Source organism: Rhinocladiella mackenziei, assembly GCF_000835555.1.
Source record: "Rhinocladiella mackenziei CBS 650.93 unplaced genomic scaffold supercont1.11, whole genome shotgun sequence".
NCBI lineage: Eukaryota > Fungi > Ascomycota > Eurotiomycetes > Chaetothyriales > Herpotrichiellaceae > Rhinocladiella > Rhinocladiella mackenziei.
Genome location: NW_013550594.1, coordinates 60,142 through 74,800, shown reverse-complemented (window position 1 = coordinate 74,800; position 14,659 = coordinate 60,142). Strand labels below are relative to the sequence as shown.

The window sequence follows — 14,659 nt, the reverse complement described above, 5'->3', positions numbered from 1 at the left end:
ATTCAGACTGTCTATTCTCTATCTTTGACATCTCTTCATTTTCTCAATCTTCGATTTATTATGTTTGCTTCTACTCTCTTCATCTGTGCTTGAAGACCACACATTTTCGGAAAAGTCGACCACCCGCTATCTTCCCCACCTTCCCTCACCGCCACTTATCCATTTACCGGCACCACACAAACCACAACTGACATTTCGAACAATTTCTTGCTCCCATGGCGATGCAGTATCCGCCCCAATCTTATTACCTCTATGGTCAGCCTCAATGGCCTGAAGATGTCAAGCCCGCCCTCACCGAAGACGATTCCTCCTCCGTCCTCGACGACAAGGTTCTCGATTCCTCTACTCCCGCCGATATGACAGCTCCCGATTCCTCGGACAGTCGACGCCCTTCCTTGACCAAGTTGGAGGACGATTATTCGGCTCCTGCGCACGTTTGGCAGGAGAGGCCCCACGGGGTCATGCCTTCCACTCGTCACTTTTCGCAGTCTTCCATCCCTTTGTCGAGTCCCAATGGCCAATTCTTTGGTCAAGTCAACGCTACGAATTGTGGTTCGGCGTACCTCCAAAACCAATCCTGGCCTTTGTCTGCCCGTTCCGAGGCCAGCACCCCAACCCCCTTCTTTGGTCCGGTACAAGAGACCTTCGGTCAGCAGGTACCATATAGCGGCGGACCAGTCAACTTCTCGGGATACTCTCAACAGGATCCCGTCTCGGCCGTTTCCATGTCACCACAATCTAGTCAAGGAGGATGGGCTTCGACTACGTCGTCAGATGCTGCCGAAACTGGTCGCGCTCTGAAGCATGCAAGATATCGGCCCGCGTCGCCCATGCTGGTTTTGAGATCCGACGGCATAAGGAAAAAGAACGCCAAGTTCGAGATTCCCAAAGAACGGAATTTGGCCAATATTGATGCTCTCATTCAGCAATCGACCAACGAGGAAGAGAAGAAGGAACTCAAGCAGCAGAAGCGTCTCCTCCGAAACCGTCAAGCAGCGTCAGTACCTCTTCTCCCCCCCCCCCTTTCCAAAAAACTCGTCACAGCGCTGGACTAACAAGATGATTACTGAATAGGCTTGATTCTCGTCAACGAAAGAAGACTCATACCGAGAGATTGGAACAAGAAAAGAAACTCTTCGCTAGTCAAAAGGCTGAAATGGAGGATACCATCGCTCACCTGGAGACCACCCTGGCCCATGAAAGAGAACAATGGGTGCACCAACGACAACAATACGAACAATTCATCCAACAGATCCGGTACGACCGAGACGAAGCCATTCGTACCAAGACTCTTGAGACTGCCGAACTTCGAAGGATGAACAACATCTTGAAAGACGCCGTCAGAGATCTGGAGCGACAACAAAATGCCCGAGCCTTCTCAGCCAATACCTCGGACGCCTTTTCGAATGATTTCTCCACTTTCAGAACCTTGGACCTTGATGATAATTGGGAGGATGAGTTCAGTCTTATCAACAGCGAAGATTTGAAGATGGAGGAACCCGATTCGATTCAGAGACAAGCAACACCACGACCTCCGACTTCTTCGACCCAGCCCTCCGCATCCGTCAATGCTGCCAAGTCACTCGATGTCAAGGTCGACGCCGGTTTCAGTTGGAACACCTTCTACATGTGCTTGTTATCTGGAGCCTTTATTGTTTCTCAAGCCGGGTCAAAAGCGACAACTTCGGTATCATCCGCCGCCGTCGTCACACCTAGTATGCCAGCTCTATCTGAAGATTACCGGGCCGAGGCCGGAAATGTTCTCAATGCCGTTCTTGCTTCCGGGCCAGAATCAGCACATGAAATTCTTCCGTCTCGGCCAGCGGCGTCTATGGACAATCCCAACTTTTCTGGCACACTCTCGGGCTCTGACCTGTCTCAAGCGCCGGGAACCTCTCTGGATAATCTTCATACAACTCTCACCACACCCTCCCGTCAACAGGAAGCTGCTGCAGCCTTTTCTCTTTCTGCTTCTTCCTACAATCACATTACCAATGCAGATGGCATCTTTGACAATGACGAGGACGAAGTTGTTGAAGTGAAGCCAACCCGCCTCCAACAGTTGTTTGCCGATATGCAAGCCCAACGAGATGGCATCGAGAAAATGAGTGGCCTGGGTAGCAAAGCCAGAGAACGAAGCGTTTTGCTTGATCGGGTACCTGAGAAGGTCCTTCGTGATTTCAGAGAGATGATTGCTCAGGTTGAGTGAGAGTGCACCCGAGACATCATACGGTTTACCGGAAATTTCATCTACAAGCTTTACAAGTTGAGTTTTTTTTGCCAATTTCAACAATTTAGCGACACATGTACACGATCCTTGGAATATTCCCTTCACACCGTCCAGCTGGGCTCAAAATCGAAACCTCTTCTATGTTTTGTTCGTCGGCGTGGGTATCTTTGGGACAAGATTGAATCGTCTTAACGAGCCATTACACAATCATGTTTACAAGATCGGAAGCTTCAGGGCACAGTTTCCTTGTTTTTTGTTTATTCCCTTATGGGACTTTTCAACCCTTTGAGAAAGATATGATATTATGATCTTGTTACAGCCTGATGAAAAACTTCTGCTCTTTTCCTTTGGAATAGGAGGGACTGTGAGAAAGGGACGGCAGAACCGTAGAGATTAGGGACGAATTGAGTCTCTTTATTTTATTGGATCTGGGAGCTCCATTGGACAGGAACTAGCAAATGGGAACAGGAACCAGATCCAACGCTGAATGGAGGATGATGATGACGAGTGACGACCCGACTCATGATGATTCTCGATGTGATCTTGAAAGCAAAGTACAGTTTTAAATGCACAGTACAGATACAAATCACACATGCGTGTCATGTGCCGTGTGCATCTCTCACGCAAGATTTGACGAAAACCAGATTTTATGAGTTTACACCTTTACAAAAGCGAGTGAATGAATGAAACGGGCCGCAGATGTGCTGCGTGATGTTACGATACATATTGAGAGGGCTAATGATTGAATGAAATCAATGACTTGACTCAGATTGATATACCTCCTGATATTCATGATCATAATCAACTAACTAGTATCTCTACCTCCATGGTTGTATGTATATCCATATCCATATCTCCGTCATGATCGTCGAATGGCTCGAGAGAGGGAGCGAGGGAGGGAAGCAGAATTCCCTTTCGATTCGACAGCCAGAAGGAGAGAAGATGAGGGTCTACGACCGGAGCTCTGAGGGCATGAGCATGGCCATGTCCATCTCGTTGGCACAATTTCGATGTTTCACCAAGCACACAAGGACCAAGTTCGGTTCCAAGCCCGGCTCGGCTTTTGATCAATAAAGAAAAGCTCCGACTGAGAACCAGGTAAGGGAAATCCAAAACGTCGAAGGGCGACGCCATACCACGCCACTTCCGCTCCACGACGGTCGCGCACGGTCAGTCGACCTGACCCGACCTGAAGTTCATCCCGATATCACCAGACGTGTAGAGAGGGAAGCTCATCTCCCCTGCGTCATGCAGCCATGGCCTCGTCTCTGACCACAACCACAACCCGATCATGATACGGCATGGCAGGGCCCGACCGCGTTCCGTCGCGTTGCCCGCTTTACGCGTACTCATCTCCAAGCCCGACATTCAGATCCAGGTCCCCCAAATCTTAATTGAATGCACCGAATTGAAAGGAATATCAAATCAAAGACACTCGAACAAAGTTCGCGCCTTCTTTTGTCGCCCAAACTTGGCCGGCTAAGTAAAAGATTCGACGCAAAAGACCGCAGGCAGGCAGGAGAGAAACATACGTAAAACAACAAAGTCTGATCAGGTTACTTGTTCAAAGTACCCAATTATCGACATCGGGTCTGTCGGGTTGCTTCGCCTCGCTGCGGACTGTTCGGTTTCATTTGGGTTGGAAAGAAAAAAAAAAAAAAAAAGGTTCCTCAGACCTTGTCAAGGCTTTGGTCTCGGGCGATGGGGTGGTCTCATTTTGGTGGATCATACTTCTCCTTCCAAATCCTAGATGATCACAAGAAGCAAAGACGTCAGCAAACAATCACGCATCGCCGCTCATTGTCCGGGTCAGTGTCGAAACATCCATCCTCTGTCCAATTTTTTGGGCATTTGCTTCTCCGCCTCCTGAACCAATTCGACCCAGCCACCATGATTTTCGCAATTGGTTCATTCGAACAGAAATCCGAACTGTGTATGGACGCAGTTGACCAGGTCACAAAGCGGTCGCATAAGTCGGCCTCTAACTTTGACAGCCAATCAGGCGATGCTTGGCATCATGGTCCAGGACACCGCCATATTTTTGACCCGATTGAGTGAAAAAAGGAGAATGTGATGAAAATCGAGCAATTGGATACGCGGACGAGGTGATCTAGTGGTGGACGGGGGGACAAGAATGTTGACCGGGGGGAGCGTGACAAAAGAAGAGATGAAACTATGATTCACAGCAACTTACCAAGAATTCCCCAGTGTCTTTGCACCGCTCTTTTCCGCCAATCTGAGAAGTTGTGCTGCTTTAAACTAAATCACCAGGCCCAAGAAACGGGCATGTGTCAGTTGCCATATTATTTCTCCGAGAAAGAACATCATCGTGATTCGAAGGTGTAAGCCAAAGTCGGGGCTAATGCAAGGTACGAGGGCAACAGGTCAGACAGATGGCTGCTGAATGGCCCCGTGGTTGCTGCATTGCTGCCCAAAGTGATGCAGCGATTGAGAGCGTGCTGTATTTAGCTATACCGTTGTATTTGGGGGCCGCCATTCTGTCAAAACCCGGAATAAATGGCAGCCACTGGGTTGGTGCGATTCGGGTCGAGCGGTCAGACTAAGCTACACCTGATGTCCCATCCACGGTTGGTCATGGAGGGATGAGGCTCAGCTCGCCTGCGGCAGCCGCGTGTCACGTGGAGGGGAGAGGAGGGTTGATCGAGGGAGATGAGAATATCCGGCTAGGAACCTGTGCTCTCGGCTCAAGAGACAGGAGGGAAACTCACCTTATCTTTCTTGCCCCCAAATCCTTCGAGGTAACACCAAGCGGCCTCGTTCATGGCATCCGTGTCTCCCAGATTTGCCGCTGTCTCGTAATAATGCCTTGCTGCGACTTTGTCGATGGGAACTCCCCAGCCATGTCGGAAACAGTTTGCCATTTCGAAGATGGCGAGGACAAGTTCACCCTTTGCCGCCCCTCCCTTTTTCATCCCAGCTCTCAAAGCATCTGATTCAATAGTAGCCGAATTCGATGCCGCGGCTGACAGATAGGTGACGGCCTGGGCGGGATCAGGCTGACAACCCCAACCATGTCGAAGAGACAGTCCATAGAGAACTTGAGATAAAACATTGCCGGAGTCGGCGAGTTTCCGGAACATTTCGGTTGCTTGCTCAAGGTCACCAGATTCGTGCAGTTGGATGGCCTTCTGAATATCAATGTCACTGTCTGGATCATTGATGCTGCGAGGTCGCGAAGGAGATGGTGCTGGCGAACCCAAGTGGAGATTTTCCAAGTCCCCTGTCAAAGGTCGGGCAGGAATGACAGGGCTTTTACTGGCCAATATAGTGGCCCGTTCCTCCCATTTGGCCTCTTTCTCCTGACGGTCACCAGATTCAATATATGCATCCTCAATAGCCGGGAGGTCGGAAGGTAAGTTGACGGAACTGGTGCTAGCGGAACGGTCTTTGCTCAGATGCAGACGCTGGGAAATCCTTCTGTGTTCTTTCTTTTCTTTTTCTGGCGAAGAACTGTCCGAAGCTGCGGGACTGACGCTCTTGCGAAATCGACCAAAGGAGCGTCTGGTGGCCGCGGAAACTTCTCGCTCGTCCTCATATGCAGGAGGTCTGATGAACTCTTCGGTGTTGGTGTCGGTGCGAACAAAGGTGAATTCGTGGGCCTGGGGCAGAGGCGGTGGTAGCGGTGTGGCAGTGTCATCAATCTTCTCCTTCTTTTTGAGAAAATCCTTCAGGGGCATTGTTGCGGTGGTTTCTGGGTACAGGTTGTCAACGATGACGGGCGAAGTTAACAATGAGGTTGTTCAGGTGCAGGACGGACGGGGAACAGAGTCAGGAGACGCTTCGATATTGGCGATATCTCTTGATCATAATATGGATTGAGAAATGCCAATAAGGCATGGCAATGCAGGATCGAATGCGTGCGGCTGTGCTGGCGGTTATTGGGTGAGATTAGGGATTGGCAGGTTGATGCGGAAAACGACTTTCTTGGTAAAGGAGATTTGATTGACAAAGAGCGTCGAGATGCCTGAAGATGTGGCTGTCATCCACTGCACTGCCACTGACGCGGGGGGCCGATGAAGCCATAATTCAATCCATGATTCCCCCCGGTCTGTATCGCCCGCGAGCTGCGGCTGCAACTGCACCCTATAACAAATACCCGTGTTTACATGTCATTGCGATTGTCTCCTAACTTTCCATCTCTAATAGCTAGATTTTTGGCTCATCCAGACTTCTCATCTCAATCAACATTTGATCAATGCCTTCAGAGAAGTCACTACGCTCAAAGCACAGTTTATCTCCGTCCGGACGTGGGGGAGGGGGATCTCACTCACTGTCGGATAGTTGCTAGCTTCGAACGTCCATGTTCCATCCTGGGCTTTCTCTCTGATTTATTTGCAACCCCCAATCTTCCATCTCCCAGCTTACCGAATCGTTCCGGCTCACACCAAGATATGGAAATCCTCGATCTACCTCAAGAACTCCTTAGTAACATCCTCTCTTTCCTTGACCCCGAAGCCATTGTCCGCTTTGGACGAACCTGTAAGACCGCGCTTGGCTTTATCACTCCTCAAAATCAAATTCTCTGGAGATCGGCCTTTCTCCAACTCTTTGACGATCCTAATGATGCCTGGGTCTTGACACCGGGGTCTCCTCAAGCTTCAAATCTGGAGGACTGGGATTGGTATCGAGAACTCCTGAGAAGACGACGGGCCTTACGAGCCATCAAATCAAAATGGTGCGCCCTCAATATGCCTCTTCCTAATGTTGAGGATCACATAGATGCTCTCCTGAGCATCGTCGATACCGCAAAGTTTGCCCCAACCGCTCGCGATATGGCCAATGGCAAACTCCCCACTGCGGATGATCGAAGTTCTTCACGCAATCTTCTCATTCTCTCCAACACGGACCGATATCGGGATGGGATTGAAAGCCTTATTCATGACTCTGGTACCATTGTCCGCGAGAAGCAAGCTGGTCCAATTACACGTTCGGTGACTGAAAGCGAAAGGGGGAGACGACGACCGGAATCTGCCTCACGACTTCACGTTCTCTTTGGCCTTACCTTTCGTGAACGGATCCAACACAGAGCTCGAGGTGCCGCCCGACGAATAGTATATGATTGGAGTCTGAGCGGTGCTGACAACGATTATGGTCCCTTCAAACGCGATGGTAGTGGTTGTGTGGATTGGACCCTACTTGAAGGTGTCTACAGCGTCGTAGGCGGCAATTTTGCCATGGTTGTTGAAGGCCACATTTCAATGCCGCAAGGCTTCTGCTTCTCCATTCCCCATCGAACTCTGGTCGATCCAACCAACCCTGGAGACTGGGCTAGAGTCGTCGGTCCCTGGCTCGGGACATACTCATTCCTTGACTATGCGGACCTTTTTACCTACAACACGTGGGACAGCCAACTTGGACCACGACCACCTTTGGATGATGCGCCTGAAGCGTGTGGAGATTTAATGAAACTAGACCTCAAACTCGATGACGCCATCTCATCGGACCCACGCTTGAAGACTTCTCTCCCGGTATCTCCTGCTCTGCCTACGCTCTATTTCTCCGGTCTTTCTCGCGCCCACGCGGGGGTACACCGTCCTTCCATAGATGTCCGGGGGTGCGCAAGTCTTGTCCCAGGAGAAAGAGAAGTGAGATGGCGATTCATTATTTCCTATAGTGGTCAAGACCAATGGCAATTGGAAGGCATTCAACCGGGAGGTATCAGATCTGGAGGGGTCTTCGGATTGTGGTCGCAATGTGATCACGAAGAAAACGGTCCAATTGGACCATTTTGCTATTTTCCCATGGAACTTTGCAAGCCAACTAGTGTTGTTTTGATGGCATAGGAAATGGATCTCCAAGGTCTCCTCCTTAAAGCAATGGGGATAGGGGGATTTTCATTCCGGAAAACTTAGACCTTTTTCAGCGCGAGATCCGATCCTCAGTTGAGATCCTTATTTCGTCCGCATTTCATCGTCTTCCGCCATGAGTTACTCCGTCACTATACTCTACATCTGGATCAAGCTCTGATTCGAGGTAAAGCTTCATGATTTGGGACCAAAGTAAGCCAAACTCTGCCCTCCAGGTATCTGACACCTTTTGGGACGGCGCGGGTCCTTCAATACCTCTACTGGCATTGGAATCGTCACCACAACGGCATTCCGCCGCCCAACATATCTGGGCGGTTACGTACCGCCATGCGCTGCGCCGCTGCCAACATCACTGTCTACCGTAGCGTATGCGCCGGCATTTTCCCAGCTCTACAGCCGTACCCCATGGACCCGCGCCTATCAGGCTGTCGATTCGCTTCTGCTCTTCAGCGCCGAGAAGGTTGCGTATTATCAAGATCCGGACCCTGACGTATTGGCAATGGGACTCTATTTTCGCGGTACCGTTGCTGCATTCGTCCGCGATCATACTGATGGATTGAGTAGCTTTCAATTGTAGTGCGTTGAGAATGAAGATGAATGCCACCATGGAATTCCATATCAAGAGTCTGGACGAATTGCCAATCGATTGAGAAAAAGGCAGGCCGGAGAACAGTCGTGAGGTTAACACGATGAATGAAGAGCAACTAGTGTCTGAGCAATAAGCAATAATACAAATTAGTACCCTTGCTTCGTTTTGGAGATAACTACCCCTGGTGACAAGGCTGACCAATCACAACCTCGTCTTGGCGTAACAAATTCAACTTCTTATTAAATCGTCTTTTGCTCTATTTGCCATTGTCATGGGAACACAGACTCTTGGTTTTCATGCACCGAGAACAGTTCCCTTTGGAATATACCATTTCGAAATGCCCAAGAACAAAAAAACTAAAACTACACACCACTCCTCAAAAAATCCCGGCGATCTCAGCCAGGCGGAAATCTGGGATGACTCGGCCTTGATCAGATCCTGGAACGACGCTGTTGCCGAGTACGAGGTATGCTATAAGTTTGATTCTACGCATTTCTATCAAGTTTCACACTTCCCAGACCGACGTGCCAAATTACTCTCAACACCGGCAATGAACATACTGCGAGCCTTGTCTTGGCGGTTTTACGGAGCCAACCCTATTATTTGAGCACATCTACTAACTGCCTCCACCTCCAGTACTACCACAGCATCCATGCGCGCGGAGAAGACGTGGAAGAAATCATCCGACAAGCAGAGACGGACGAACTTGGGCAAGCGCGAGCGGAATCCGAAGCTATCGCTGGAGTGCAAGGGGAATGGCACGACACCAACGCTGATGTTGATGGTGAAGATGAGGACTTTGAGGATGGCGATCTTGAAGACGGCGAAGTCGACGACGAAAATGAACTCAACGCAGCAAGACGGGCGTTGAACCAAGAAGGTATGCTATATCTGACCAGCCAATGCGCCGTAATAAGCCTGAGATATTGACACTTGTTGAGCAGTTGTAAAAGTGACAACAATCCAACCCGATCCGATACCCGAGACCAATAATGCAAATCCTCAAACTACAAACCACGAACTTCCCAAGGCCTCTCCGCCGAAGAATCCGTCGATTGGACCCAACTTACCGCCGACGAATGCTGAAGGTACGCGGCACTTCTACCTCCCTTCCACTCCTTACCACGTCCATCCCCCTTTGGCGACTAGTTCTCGCCGCGGTCCTGATTCACAACTGACGAAACAGCGGAATGTACAGCTCCAGCTCCGGCATCTCTGGACCAAACACTCGAGAACGTTAAAATGGCATACTACTGGGCAGGCTATTACTCTGGCCTGTACGATGGGCAACGTCAGGCTGTCGGAACAAACCCTACGAAACCTCGCCCGGAGCGCAGTGGGTTATGAATTCTTCATGACCTGAATTACTTATGCCACTCGACTTGACCTCCCTTACCTGCGATTGATAGGAGATTCAAAGAGTGGTGCAATCAACGAGGGCAATGGCGCAGACGATTACGCAATGAGAGGACTTTCTGTAGGGCACAACGTCTTCCAGCGTTTCGGCCCCTCTCACATATTCTCACGTTCTAGCGATGTCGACACTGCACCAAGCACCAGAACGTATTTTTGCGAAACCATCTGCTCGCTTGCTCCGTCAGAGACACCAGCCGGTGCTTGACCCTACGTCCCCGAACCATAACATGACTTGAGAACCTGCCTATATGACCTGGAGACTGACGCTTAACTATTTTATCAACTCTTTCCTCTTCACGTCAGGGATATTCTCTTATAAACTCCAATCTCTCATCCTTGTTTGGCAAGGCTCAGCTCAAACGAGACAGCACCACACTATATCTTGTCATGACCTGGACGAGTGTTCTTCTCTTCCCTCCAAGTCACCTAAGGCTGGCGGCTCCAACGGGGCCAGAAAAGAGACGTTCTAATTTCAAAACTCGAAATTCGAGCTGGGAACACGACTTGATCCTGGCAGTAGAAGAGAAACACCGCTGGAAAGGAAAGTCTAGAGCCGAGCCCAGGTTGTGGCATAGTCGGTTTATTCATTTCAACCACGAACCCGTCAGTGCAAGCCTGACGACTTTCTCCCTCTCTCGATCATCGTTCGAATATGTTTCAATTCTTTCTTGGCTCTTTCTCTAAAGAGACATACTCTATCTTAGGTGCCCTCATAAGTTACGTAGGTGCGCAACTGGCAACACTGCACGCCCACACCGTAACCTAATAAAGTTCGATTTGATTCTTCTGAAGGAATCCCATATATCTCGCGAGACCTCTGCCCGGAATGAGGGAAATGCGAGACAACAATTGATCCGTACGGACGCAGTAAACCACGCACATTTCCATACTGTACGTTGATATCCCGTGGTCAGCTCAATGAAACACATTCCTCTTCTCGTCGCTGCCCCTTTCAAATCCAACAAAGGAGGCAAATCAATCAATCGACATCGATATCATAACAGACATAGGCCGAGTACTCCCCCTGTTCGCCACCAGCTATCATGTCCGCTGAACTGACGCCGTCATCCTTCTTCGGCCTCCCTTTGCTGTCTTTCCCGAACGCGTTGCCTGCAAGATATGCGTATTCCGTATCGAGACCTTGTCGAGCTTTCTTTTCGCGTTTGGAATCGGTCTGTTCCCGCGAGTCAGAGTGGATGCACATTTGCAGCCGAGGTGTCATGAAAAAAGGAAATGAAAGGAGAGGACGTACCTTGATCAATACAGCCACAAAGTCCAACGGCAACCCATATCTGAGGACCGTCTCGACAAAGACCCTCAATACAACGACATGCACAAGGCACATGACACCTTCACTCCAGCCCGTTCTTCCTAATCGTAACGTCTCGCCCCACACCCTTTTCTCCTCGGCCTCGACGCGCTTGATTTCTCTTTCTTCCTCTTCCTTTCCGCCTTCCTTGAACTTGTAGTCGCGCGGCACCCATTTCTTCTCGCGGGCCTTATGGACGAACTCGTGACTGTGTTTCTTGAACGTTGTCACGGCGTACAGACTATATTCGTCATCATTGGCGACGAAATACGCGGAGCGCGGGACGACCATGGGCGCGAGTGTTTCGTAGGAGCGCATGAATTCTTTCACGCTGGAGTTGGGGACCGCGACCAGGTGTGTTTCGAGGTGTTCGGAGTCTGTGACGAGCACCCCAGGCGAGACGACGCTGAGTAAGGACTTGGTAGAGAGGTTTCCCGTTTGTTTTCGCACGAGGGTCTGCAGGTTTGTGCGTATCGAGTTGTATTGGTTGTATTTGGATCGAACGTCGTTGTCGATTGAGTTTGCTTCCTGGGATACTTCATGTGAGATTCTGGGGTCCGTATAAGCATAACTCCTAAAGTGGGTATCCTACCTTTTGTAAAAGATCAATCAGCTCCGCCAGGGGCCTATCAGCTCGATATTTGACTTTGTTCCAAGAGAAACTTCGTAAGTACTGTTCCAGAGGTTCTGATCGTTGCCGACCGGTCAATGAAACTTTCACTCAAGAAACCACCGGCCAGCCGCATACATACTATCATTGACATTTTTATGCATGGCAATCTTCTCTTCGTCTCCATCCAGGATATTCTTCAGCGTATCTCCAACCTTGCTCACGACAGCATTGCATAGACCTTCGAGTTTGGCCAGGTCGTCCGACTGTTGCAGGAGAGCATCGAGAGTGCCAATTTTGAATTCAGGGACGGAAAATGGTATGACTTCGCCATTGGATGGATTCACCGCTTTTTCTAACGAGGAAATCGCATCTTCTTTGTGTCCGGACGGGGTGACTGACGAGGGGACGGAGACGGCAATGTATTTGGAGGTCATGTTGGGAGGGTTCTTGAGGCAAAAGGGAGAGGGAGTGTAGTCGACGGCAAAAGAAGACTTGACTCGTGAAGAAGAGCCACAAGATGCCTCGTTTGTGCTTGTCGCGGGCTGTTTTCGAAAAGACCTGAGGTGGTACCTGGACCACTACGATTTGCTATCAATATAGCTGCAGCATCTCAAGCTGCGTATGCCAAGCGCCAACGGCTACTCGGTCACCTACTACATGGACCAGTGTCTGAATAAAGATAACAACCATCAGGTCAGTAACAAATTACTATTGTTCCAGTCATGATTGTTTCCACAGAGCCTTGGTAATCAACACATTGTATTGAACTCGTACTCCCCGCCCAAAAGTCAGATATGCTCAAGAGGGGGTATTCCTCCACCCACCGCCCAAAATTCTATCAACAGTAGAATCCTCTACCATGCAGTTTCGATCCTGCCCCTCGTGTCTAAAGCGCCCCGAAAAGATCATAGTTCCAATAAATTGAAATCCAAATGCCGGTTTCCATCTGATATTCATGCACCAACTCTGTAGAGTGATTTCAACATCTGAGAGATTTAATGTTAGCATTTGAGACAGAAACGGGCATCTTCTCTGTTCACACACCTGAGCATGCTTGGGCTCAATGAACAATGCATATGCCTCAACCAGTTTCGTAGGCTCCTCTCCCTCTGCAACCTCGAGGCTTTCAATCCACCCTTCTGCCCAGGCCTTTCTACCCTCAACTTTGGTCGTCTTCGCCCTCAGCACCAGGAACTGACCAGCCATTGTTGGCTTGAGGTAATTGATATTCAAATTGGCGGTGACACCGACTTTGTTGGGCATGGCGGGAAAAGCACAGCGGGCGAGACCTTCGTCCAACATGGTAGCCAAAAATCCACCATGTACAATTCCGGGGTGACCGGAAACATCTGGTCCCACGTAAAAGATCTGTACCATTGATTTACCGTCCTTCTCGTTGAAATAGTATGGAGGCACGACGATCATGCCTGGACCAGACAATGTTCCCGCCGTCAAATTGTGTTGCCGTATTTCCTGGGGAATTTTGAGATGTGGTCTTGACTCGACGAAGTCTGGGTTGGCTCGTAATGACTGGGCCAGGGCACAATTTTTAATGTGTTCATCAATCTCGCGCGAAAAGTCATCCGGGGCTTCATAGAGAGACAGGCTCTCCACATCTGTGGGCATAGAACCCATGATTAAAGGAGCGAGGATTGGAGGCGAGTAGAAGATAGCGATATAGGCGCCCACCGCAAAGGAGACGGTGCTGATAATTAGGAAACTAACTGTCCGCCGGAATCGAGCTTTTCCTTTGCTGTGGACTACCACTATCCATATGTCAGTAATCGATATGACCAGCATTAGCGGGACCGAGCTCACCAGTAGAATTTCGACTCCAAGAAACTCCTTTGACCCGCCTTAGGGGTTGTATTGTCCTCCGTAAGTGAAATGATATCAAGGGAGAGACAGTGTGAATAGGCTGCTGACGAATGAGTGTACGTCGCAGGGCCGTGGAGGACGAGGACAGAGGTATAATCGAAGGAATGATTGGCGTCCGATTGGGGAGACTTGTTGGCCGAGAAGAGAGGAGGAGGAGGATATTTATTGTTGACCGGCCTGGAACCATGGTGACAAGACAGAAACGACTAGTTCTCCGTGCAGGCCGATAAAGTGAACGAGTTTACATTTTGATGCGGCGAGGGAAGGCCGAAAAAGGAGGCTCGGATGGGCCAAAATTATGGGCCTTGATTTTCCGCCGTGGATGAATAAGAAAAAACAAATCACCGATTTGCATAAGATGCTGCCAACAGCAAAAGTCTATGCCTCGGCTCAGCCCCGCGGAAACCACTCGGACAGAATCTTCAGCGATTTTAACAGCATTCCGACATGTGCTTCTCTATGGCCCGATGAAGAAGTGCTATTGTACAGTACAATCTATCCAGACACAGTCCTGCTTCTACAGTGAAGATTTGATCTCCACTAGCCTCGTTCAAGGCTGTTGTCCGCCCAAATATATGTCGTATTCCGTATTCCCCTTGAGCTCAGCCCTGAGGCACAGCAAAGCAAGTCGGAAGCATCTTTACGGCCATCCGGATGACGCCATGGCGCCAGATAACAAAATTTCTTGCCCCTGAATGACTCAGGCCTTTTGATATCATGGTGCCGCTCTTCGCGTTCATGTCTCTGTTGAGCACTGTGTGCCTTAATCGATACAAATGCGATTTCAGCTCTTTAG

At 49.7% G+C, this 14,659-nt stretch overlaps 6 protein-coding genes across 6 annotated transcripts; 3 read left to right on the top strand and 3 right to left on the bottom strand.

Annotated features, from left to right (window-relative positions):
- Positions 1–215: 215 nt before the first annotated feature.
- Z518_11031 (uncharacterized protein) lies at positions 216–2,209 on the top strand (the record flags this gene model as incomplete). Its single annotated transcript, XM_013411301.1, has 2 exons — positions 216–997; positions 1,075–2,209. 2 exons carry the CDS (start codon positions 216–218, stop codon positions 2,207–2,209), a joined length of 1,917 nt encoding a protein of 638 aa, XP_013266755.1.
- Positions 2,210–4,935: 2,726 nt separating this feature from the next.
- Positions 4,936–5,928, bottom strand: Z518_11030 (uncharacterized protein; the record flags this gene model as incomplete). Its single annotated transcript, XM_013411300.1, has 1 exon — positions 4,936–5,928. One exon carries the CDS (start codon positions 5,926–5,928, stop codon positions 4,936–4,938), a length of 993 nt encoding a protein of 330 aa, XP_013266754.1.
- Positions 5,929–6,642: 714 nt separating this feature from the next.
- Positions 6,643–8,034, top strand: Z518_11029 (uncharacterized protein; the record flags this gene model as incomplete). The annotated part of the gene is made up of 1 exon (XM_013411299.1): positions 6,643–8,034. The coding sequence occupies one exon, from the start codon at positions 6,643–6,645 to the stop codon at positions 8,032–8,034; it is 1,392 nt and encodes a 463-aa protein (XP_013266753.1).
- Positions 8,035–8,984: 950 nt separating this feature from the next.
- On the top strand, positions 8,985–9,994 carry Z518_11028 (uncharacterized protein; the record flags this gene model as incomplete). Its single annotated transcript, XM_013411298.1, has 4 exons — positions 8,985–9,113; positions 9,284–9,527; positions 9,592–9,735; positions 9,834–9,994. 4 exons carry the CDS (start codon positions 8,985–8,987, stop codon positions 9,992–9,994), a joined length of 678 nt encoding a protein of 225 aa, XP_013266752.1.
- Positions 9,995–11,042: 1,048 nt separating this feature from the next.
- On the bottom strand, positions 11,043–12,419 carry Z518_11027 (uncharacterized protein; the record flags this gene model as incomplete). Its single annotated transcript, XM_013411297.1, has 4 exons — positions 11,043–11,237; positions 11,316–11,900; positions 11,965–12,059; positions 12,125–12,419. 4 exons carry the CDS (start codon positions 12,417–12,419, stop codon positions 11,043–11,045), a joined length of 1,170 nt encoding a protein of 389 aa, XP_013266751.1.
- A 519-nt stretch (positions 12,420–12,938) lies between these two features.
- On the bottom strand, positions 12,939–13,620 carry Z518_11026 (uncharacterized protein; the record flags this gene model as incomplete). Its single annotated transcript, XM_013411296.1, has 2 exons — positions 12,939–12,971; positions 13,030–13,620. 2 exons carry the CDS (start codon positions 13,618–13,620, stop codon positions 12,939–12,941), a joined length of 624 nt encoding a protein of 207 aa, XP_013266750.1.
- Positions 13,621–14,659: the final 1,039 nt, after the last annotated feature.